Raw genomic sequence first — 9,806 nt, forward strand, 5'->3', positions numbered from 1 at the left:
CAAAGAAATTATTAAATAAAATACAGGGAATTAAACTTGTTTAGCCCTGTCCTTTCTGCACAGCAAAACCAAGTCCCGGTTTGGAGCAGCCGTATGGATATACCTTTGTCAGTTGAAGCAATGGGGTGCTGTTCCTCTTGAAGGAGGTGCAGGAGGACCCCTGTTAGCACCTAGCTTAGCTATGCGGTTGTTGAAGCACGGACTCCTTTATCCTGTGGAGTTCAGTGCAAAGGGTCTTGTGAGTGAAGCCGTTGTGTGATTTCCTTCAGCTTGGGTTTTATTTCTGCTTGAATAATAATCTGTAAAGAATTCAATGAAATGATTTCTTATCCCAGTGTCCACTAAGACTGCTAGAGAAGAAAAAAGAAGCTCTTCCCTTCAACACCCACCATCCACCCATGCACACACATAAAAATACTCGCTCATTGTTCACCTTTAATCCTTCCTTCTTCAAAACTGTATGGCAGCAATGTTATGACGAAGTGATAAAGAGCTTACTTTAGAGCTAGAGGAAGAAAGAAAGTAGAGGACTCTCGAGTCTCATTTCAAGGATTGAAAAACCTTAAAACATAGAGAGGGAATATACTGCATCTGGAGTTTGTCAGCCACCTTTTGCTACTTCTTAATCAAACACACCAACCTCATGTAATCCTTCTTATATATTTAACAACTATTGGCTCTTTTTATTTTACCTTTCAAGGTTTTTTTTCTTATCTTTAATTTCTTGAGCTTTTTGACACATACAGTATGAGAAAGAAAACAAACGTGAAAGGGAACTGTTGACTGTATTGGCCAATCATGTTAATTTCTAGTGACCTGACATGGCTTGTAATATACAACACATCTAATTAAAAATATATCAAATCAGGATTCCTTTTATGGTATGTTGTTTATTGTTTGAAATCATGTCTTAATATTTTTATTAAATGTAAAAAAAAAAAGTTACTTGTATTACTAAGGTTAAAGCCATTAAAAACTCAATCAAACTAGAATTAAACAGCACTGTCAACGTACTAGCCAATTAGAGCAAATCCCCAAATCAGAATTAACAAATAGCGTTGGACTACAACCAAACCCTTACATTAATACATAATCAACGCTTATGAATTCCCAAATAAGAAATCTAGAGAGAAAGCTGCCCATTTAATTATACATTCCAATTAAGATTTTGGTCTCTGTCAGTGTAGTAAGTTTATCTGAACATCCCACTATTAGCCCAGTTGAGTTACTTGAAAGTCACATTTGCAGTCTTTGGGGCTTCTACTTGATTGGACTGTTAAAGGGCAGATCTTTTCTTGTGATTTCTCTTGCTCTCTTTACAAAAAAAATAAGTTTTACAGCTGCTCTGGAAAGGTTAGCAGCTATAGTTGAACACTGAGAAAAGCTATTTGAAGCTGTAGGATTATTTTCAGAGTAAAGAACATGCACAAGTTCAAAAATGTTTTACAGGAGGAGATGTGATAAGCTGAATTAAGACCATAAAGGATTTAAGGTTTGGAACACTTCCAAATGTTTTTATAAATATGTACTAGATCTGATTATATTCTTATGCCATAAATCATTAAAAGTTCCCTTCTCACTTAAAAGAGCAAACGGCAACAGCTAACAAGATAAAATGTGTTGCAGCTATTCTCTTTACTCAGTCAACATCCTCACACAGTTAACAGTTAAAGAAGCTAGCAAAAGACAGAGGTTATATTAGCCATATCTTTGAATAGGAAGATCATTAAATCTACAAAACAAACAATGAACAAAGGGTAAATACACGCTAACAAGAAGAAGGGGCAAAGTCTGTGCAGACTGCTTGGCTGTTGTGCACAGTTTGTGGGGTTGGATGCTCCTGCGAGACGCAGCCAGTTTCAGCGTAGGAGGTTGGTCTCGTTCATTGCTGAGCCCTTCTGAAAGAGCAGTTGTTTGCATGCTAGCTTGAGGTTTTGAGCAAATGATTTTTGCTGGTCCAACCACTCACCAAGTGAACAAGTGCATCTTAAACATATCTTTAAAAAAGGAAGAAAGATTGAAAGAAATTGTGGGGAAGAGAAAGCTAACTGTAGACGCAGTAACGACTGTGAATTATATAAAGGACTGTTGCAAAGAGATGTGGTATAACCTGGCGGGTAGTAAAGAAGACAACAAGTTGAAAGTGCAGCAGGGGAGATGAGGTGCAAGCATTAGGAAAAAATAGGTAATCGTTCAGGATGGCAGTGCACTGAGGAGAATTACCCCAAGGACTTGGTACAGATACCATGAGTGCTCCCAATTTCAAGACAAGTAAGACAAGCATCTGTAAGAAATGTCTTGGGCATTCCCTTTGCTACCTGTCGTCTCTTTCTAACCCTAGCTTACGGTGACCACAGGTGGGGTAGACCTCATAATACTTCTATCACAGGAGGAAAAAAGATGTCAGAGATTAAATTTATGGACTAGTGACACCCTATGGTATCAGCAGTATAGCTTATCAAATCAATGGAAATTACAAACGATTGATGACTACACACTGATCTCAGGAAGCTTAAATACATTTTGTGATAGTTGTCTGGCAAGTTTCTTCATGAACAGGATTAACGTGACTTTAGTCAAGTGAAAATTTGTGATCATGTTTCACTTCGGGACAGAAGGCTACTTTGAAATGCCAACACTGGTACTGTTGAGAAAGATTCAAACTGTTCCATTCTCGCTCTCTGACTTTATGTAGGCGTTATTTCCATCATGGTATTTTATCCCGTGCTTGCTTTCTTTTTTTAGCATTCTTGTCTTCAACTGTGATCCAGCTCTGCTTTTGCATTTGCTGCCTTTTGGGTGTTTTAAGGTTTGTTGTTTTGTAAAAGGCAGTATTTCCCTCTGATTAGAGGAGATGACGTAGAGTGACTACAGAGGGAAGGCTGGGGTTTAGTCAGGAATTCCTGAATTCTGCTTGTGAGTCCATCTGTGAGCTAAGATAAGCTTACATGAGGACCATTATTGTTCCTTTAAATACATTTTGTCTCTTAGCTACTTGCTGGCATCTTCTGCTGCAGAGTGTTTTATACAGACTGTTTGATACGCTGCTCCCACTGAAGCGCTACTGCCCATCTCACAGTTTTCTTTGCAAATACTAGAAACTTGAACCTTCCAGGATATCTTTAAGAGCTGATGCTACTATTTCCCTGCAAACATCGGCAGCATTTGGATCATATCTCGCCATGGGGTATGCTCTGAGCACCTGTAAGGGAAGGCTTTATGCAGATAGATGCAAAACGGTAAACGAGCATAGCTAGTAGCTGAATTATTCCACATGTAAAACTGCATTTTTATCATCTTACAGCCATACTCTCAGAAGACAGAAATTCCAGCGAGTCTGCCTGGAAGAATAAATTTTCTATATCTGCCCTAAACACTCCAGAGCCAGCAATGATGCATGAGCCTTTAGTTGGCAGCCAGAAAAGGAAAGCAAGGAAAACTAAGATCACACACCTTGTCCGAACAGCAGATGGTCGAGTGTCACCAGCAGGAGGGACACTGGGTAAGGAAATTGGAGTTTCACTTGTGTTAAAACTGAATGGTTGGGGAGTACAAGCAACCTATCAGGGAAGTATTTTTCAATTAGATTGTTTTCATGCCTGCTTAGAAAGGTCATTCTTTAAAATACAGGTATCAGTCAACGGGGAAATCAGCGGGTCCATAATGGCCAACTTCTTTTGCTTGAATGCCCAAAACTGTCTCGTCTCCCTGGATATTTCTCTCTTAAGAACTGAGAGCTGATATAGAGAGAAACAGAAAACGGTTACCATTCATAATTTGTTTCCAGTCCCGCAAAGAAATTACACTGCAGCTAGTTATAGGACATAAAAATGAATTCCATAATATGACAGTCAATGCCACAGTCCTTGCAGGAGTCTTCTGCAGTTAATCTTTCAGGACTTCTGTATCCAAAATGCGCACAAAAGCCCTCCTGCTTGACCTAAAAGATCAAACTCTGTTGAATGCAAAATCAGTAAACTGCTTCATAAACCTTTAGTACTATTCTTCTGCCAGTAGCTTGGGTCAGAAGAGGTAGCAGCCTGAATCGAATTACACTTGCAAAATCAAAAGTCTTAAAGGTAAAGATCCTGTTAACACCGGACTAGTCAGTGTATCGTTGGGCTGCTGTGAATTTAAGGGCTAGATTTGCAAGCTTAACTTTCTTTTATTGCAGAGGAGAAGCCAAAAGAGCTGCCACAAAGTACTGTTCAGAAAACATCAAGTGCAGAAACAGATTGCAACAGTGAATGCTCCAGAAATGCAGAGACAGAAGAAAATCATAGTATTACATCAGATATGCCAGCGGTGTCTGCATTTTTTAGCTTGGCTGCTCTGGCAGAAGTAGCAGCCATGGAAAATGTACACAGGTATGGTTTTCTTTCCCCCTTCTTGTCTAAGCGAATAGTATGTGGCTGCCAGCTTGTTCAGAAAGCATGTGAATTGCAGACTGTTTAATTTGGCCTGTGTTTTCTCTTCCACAGCTTTCTATGAATGTCTGTTTTGCACCACTTGTTTAGCAGTGTTAAGTCCTCACCTAAATGACAATGTAATCTGTTTCAGTAGTCAGTAAAATGATCCTCCCTGGTAAGCTTACCTACCAATTTTTTTATATAAACAGGTTCATACGCTCCTCAAGATCCTAATGATTGAGGGTTTCTAATTATCAGATGCCATTTGTCAGATAATAGCAGATTTGAATAGCTATTGCATGCCGATTTGTATTTTTCAGTGGCCTAAGACTGTCGAGAGAATTTGATAAAACTTCAGCAGAAGTTTTTATGCTGAATATAGCTGAAGGAAACTAACTTGTTATTTTGACTCTTGTGCTTTGCTGTGCAGGAGACAAAGCGTCTGCAGAATGGCATGGCAAAAGAACTCTGGGTGATGGAAAGCCACGTTAGTTTGGGTTGGTCCTCTCAGTTACTGAGTAGACCGTCCACACAGATAAGGTGGAGAATGTGCAGGTTAGATAGGGCTGTTGGATCAGTTCAGCGTGGTCAGATCCTGCATGCTAGACCTGTGATAGGAGGACACCAAGGAGAGAAGTCCTCCCTGGCTCTTAATTATCCAGTGTTGTTCTTTGGTGCTGCAGCTTATGGGAGGTGAAACCCTATCCTTTCCAGCAGTGGAAAGTCAGTGGGGAAGTGCTGGGCCAGTTTGAAACCATCACAGCCTCTGCAAATGGCATTTGACAAATTGCTGGCTGCCAGAGAAACTCCACAAGGCAGCTGTTGATGAAACCATTCACAACCTCAGTTTACTGTTGATCTTGTGGCCCCCATCAGCCAACCCAATCCTACATGTTCAGGCTGTGCATAAAACATTGAAAGGCTTTTTAGAAGCTCAGAGGCCCTACAAAAAGCAAAGTCAGCCGAACCCAGCCTGCTACCTTTTGTCTGCAGAAGCCGTTGTCTTGCTTAAGCAGTATTGTTTGGGGTGAGAAGTGTTTTCACCGTGCAGTCAGCCTGGCCTTTCCTCCCAGCATTGCAAAACAAGCGTCTGCTATCGAGGCAGCAGAAGTCTGAACTCGCTTCTGTTGTCTTCTGTGGTCAGAAGCCGCAAAGTGAGACTTGGGGAAGTGCTGTGCTAAGCTCTGCTCTCACTCACACCCTTGTGGTTTCATTGATTTCCATTAACACTGACCAGAATTCCCCAAGAGCAACAGGATTTGCTTTGCTGTGGTTTTTCCCTCTTTGTTCCTCTTAGAGTTCTTGTCCTATTCTTGTCCCTGTTGAAGTGAGCTAATATTTGACATAGCCTTCTGTCTCGGACTCTCTTTCTTACTCCCACCTTTTGTCATAGAATCGCGCAGCTAGAGCAATGCAGCACCTTCCATGAAGCCTGAAAACACCAAACTGGCAAATATCCGGCAACTGTTGCAAATTCCAGCTTGTAATTACCATGAGGGTAAATGACACGGGGAGGACTCCTTCCCAGTAGAAACTTAGCCACGTCTCTGGCCGACTTGGCAAACAGAAGTCAAAACAGAAACCTAAATCTGATGGGCTAGATGCTTCTCTGTTTTCTACTCTGTCAACTGTTTGTTATCTTTTGCAACTCACTTCTTTGTTTGCAAATAGCCAGAAATGAGAACAACAGCATTAGAGGTTTGCTTGATGTGTTTCTTCAGTGTCTGAATTGAATTATGAAATAATTTCACAGAGCCTTGGGCCACGGAAGCCAGACTCCTTTTTAACTGTAATTAGAGCTTGTCTGGAAGCGGCGGCGTGGTTTTCGTTTGAAGGCTTCTTTTTAGCTTTATTTACCTTGTGCGTGCCCTGCTTAAGTGCTGTGAGCCTGAGCTGCGTTTTGTGCCAAGGACGCTTTGTTGCACTCCAATTCTACAAAGCGCGTTGGTACCTCCATTTCTACTGGACTCTCAGCTGCGCCGGAGTGAGGTGGAGTGGCCCTTGTGTAAATAAGAAGTGGGCCCCAGATTTTCGCAAATGGCACATGCTGTATCAAAAATAGAACCTGACTTGTGAGATTAGATAACAGGCGGTGACGCGCTTTGTGTATGTATTTTAAAAGGCAAGCTGCAAAGGAGCTCTCCCAAGTCCATCTGCTACAGTGATTGATGTTGATTTCCAGCACATAATTCTGGCGCAGTTTATTTTTATGATCCCCTGTGCCAGGGGATCATTTGTAAATTAACACAGCTGTAGTAACGAAAGAGATGTTGTGCTGGGCTGATGAAGTGTTAAGTCATGAAACTTGGAGTAATCCCAGCGCGCGACTCTGCCGATGAGCGTATTTCCCTATTGCTTAAAAGCTGGCTACAGACTTGCATTAACATGATATATGCCTCTGTGCATTTACCTTCTTTTGCCACACATGAGCTCTGCTTTCTGCTTCTGAGGGCTGAAGCCACTCCCTCACAAAACGAATAACAGCACTTGTGCGCTCTTAACTTACTCTTCAGCCGTGCGTTTTGTTTTCTGTAGTCAGATACCATCACGTCTTGGTTTTGCCTGACTTCGCATTGTGTTGCAGGTCGTCCTCAGGATATTGTGTTGCTGTTGCAGGAATACCTCTGAAAAGAGCGTGTAGCAGCAGTGTGTGGGCATCTGTAGCAGCAGGGAGTTACGGTGCTGTAATGCCGGATGTCAAACCATATCACGTGCTGTTTTCCGTCCTTTCTGGTCTGATAAAAGCACCTCCCATGCTCCAAATAATGATGGGTGGCTTTTCTTTTCTTCTTTTGCAGAAGTCAGAGGGCCACACCTCTCCCACATGATGGACAGCCAAATGAAATGTCTCAGGCTCCAGTGCTTATTTCCTGCGCTGACCAGTGAAGCTCCACTTTATTGTAAAACATTGTGCTTTACCTAATATCCTAGCCTTGTCTTTACCAAGGGAAGCTAGTCAGTCCATATGATGGAAACTATAGACTGCAAGCAAGTGTTTATTGCTCTGAGTGGCCCAGAATTCACTGGAAGCCAGACGTTAGCAACTTGGGCCAGGTCCTCAAATCGGAACCCAGTATGTAGGAGGGTGATACTAATTGTCTATTAATGAACAGAAATGGAATGATCCCAGAGCTTGCTTTCTATTGAAGGCTTTTAAACAGTAAATAGGTGGTTGGTGTGAAAAAGGCTGCCTTTACTGTTAGCTCACACAGCATCTCTTTTACCAACCAGAGAGTACGGCAACTGGTTTCGTATAATACCTAGTTATTCTAAATTAAAATGAAAAAAAAAAAAAAAAAACCAACAACAAAAACACTGACGCACTGCACTAGTTATTATTAGATATTCTTAGTCATTTTTGTACATGAAGATTTAAGTTCTAAGATGGTTTATATTAATAGGTTATGCCTACGTTTATATTGTAGAATGAATTTAAAACCTGTTCCAGAGAACTCAAGGCAGCCTGGACAGATGTACCATTGTTAGCGGTGTTTGGGCAGCCATGTGGTCCAGATGTTCTGCACTTTTATATTTGCCACCAGAGTGGTAGAGTTTACTGGCAAAAATTCTGACAGGCTAAGTTTGGGTTTGTTTCTTTTTAATTTAGCTTTGAATAACCAGGATGATGTGCATTAGAAAAAGGAGTGGTGTATGGAACAGAAAATACTGCAGATAATTGACGTCTTTCATGCCTTGGAGGGTTCCTTTATTTTTGCATAGATATCTGAGCAACTTGGTGAAACTTTCCTGTAAACAAAAAGTACTGCAAATGCGTTTTTCAAAAGTGACCTTAGTATTATTTCACCGTTCTAAAAAACCTAAACCCGTGACTTTTCGATATACATGTGCACCGATACACATACCTTTTACATTTTGCAGACACTGGCATTGTTGTAGTTACTATGCACAGTCCAAATCGGCTTCATAGTTTGCGTAAAGGGCCAATTACAGTTTGTGTTGGTAAAGCGGCGAGTTGTATAGAGATAAACTACAACTGAAGAGTAACGTTTGACTGAATTCAGACTACCAACCAGTTCCATCTGCCAGTTTCTGTCTTTGCTTATGTTGAATTTTTGTGTTTTGCTCTCATAAAAACATCCCAGAAGCAGGCCAAGTGTATCACTTGGCCTGCTCTCTTCGCTATCGTGACTTACACTATTGTATAACCAAGCATTGATTCCTACCAACAGATGCAAAGCGATCACTAGTAATTGATCTAAAGCTACAAATTCAACAGGGTACTTCTTCTATAGCACAAGATGTTTCCCTACTTTTTGCATTGTAGCACAACAATTTACCAAATTGGACTCCAGCAATAATTTTTCTATTAGTCTTCGTCATACCGGCTGAACTTTTGATAGTATTAGATTGAGTTTGAAGTTCTTTGAATTAAGTCTTTCAATGATGCGAGTTTACATCATTCTATCAGGCATTCTTATTTATACTTGACTGAATTGATAATGTGTTCTGGGGTTATTTTGTAACTAATTTGATGTAATAGCCATATGGACAGTAACTCTATGAATGCTTGCTAGGTTTAGCCTTTCGTTGTTGTAGTTAAGTGAAAGTCTCTGGTTCAGTGTTGGGAAACAATACACAACATACCACACGAGTTGTAATGAAGGATTAAAGGTCTGACAAAAGGCAGGTAGCTGGGGAAGTGTCACTGAAACAGCACCATCGAGGATGCATGTGTTGGAAGAAGGGAACAACAGCAAAAGAACAACAACATTTACAAGCCAATGAGTCAGTGAAAAGGCTTTTTAAAAATTCAGGTGAATATATGACTAAGAGCCCCTAGAATGCCATTGCAGCCTATGGCAGTATTTTTAATAAGATTTTATTAAAGTTTTATAAGTTATTTTAACAAGACAGGAAGAACTTAAAAGGCTTAAAACTGCTGGGTCACAGCAAGGTGGCTGTTGGAGTTTTGGACCACTTTATAATTAGCTGAAATCCAAATATGTTACAGTGCAGGCCGTTCACGTTGACAATGGTACTAACTTATTTCTCTAGAAACCTTTAGAGTAGATATATTTTTGTCAAAGCACCCCATCCTTCCTCGATTTAAATTTCAATATTGTTCCTGAAGATATTTCTGTATATTAATGGTACCTTTTTTAAAAGAAACAGAAAATTACTTTTTTCTATATGAATTAATATCTTACTTGATCTGCTTTTCCTTGACTTTCCCTTAGAGAGGGGGTAGGGTTGGGTCAGTTTACTGGATATGACTGTTTTCAGATACTTATAAACCTTTTTGTAGATATGCTTAATTTTTAAGCGATTAGGCACTGAGAGTAGCAGAAATCCTGCAAAGCTTTATAGTTAACTAGGCGTTTGCCTTTGTTGGTTCTCTGAGTGATGTCTTGATTTCAGTAGCTAGAATTTTCCCTG

General features: G+C 40.4%; 1 protein-coding gene across 1 annotated transcript in view; it reads left to right on the forward strand.

Annotated features, from left to right (window-relative positions):
• The window catches only part of BBX (BBX high mobility group box domain containing), a 111,714-nt gene extending 102,816 nt beyond the window's left edge, over window positions 1–8,898 (forward strand). The window contains exons 15-17 of the mRNA XM_082498182.1: window positions 3,305–3,502; window positions 4,175–4,367; window positions 7,208–8,898. Of these exons, the coding sequence (XP_082354308.1) occupies window positions 3,305–3,502; window positions 4,175–4,367; window positions 7,208–7,295 (479 nt within the window). The 3' untranslated portion in view covers window positions 7,296–8,898. The remainder of the gene's footprint in view (window positions 1–3,304; window positions 3,503–4,174; window positions 4,368–7,207) is intronic.
• The last annotated feature ends 908 nt before the right edge of the window (window positions 8,899–9,806 follow it).

The sequence above is a fragment of the Vanellus vanellus genome (assembly GCF_965231255.1).
Source record: "Vanellus vanellus genome assembly, chromosome: 1".
Taxonomy (NCBI): domain Eukaryota; kingdom Metazoa; phylum Chordata; class Aves; order Charadriiformes; family Charadriidae; genus Vanellus; species Vanellus vanellus.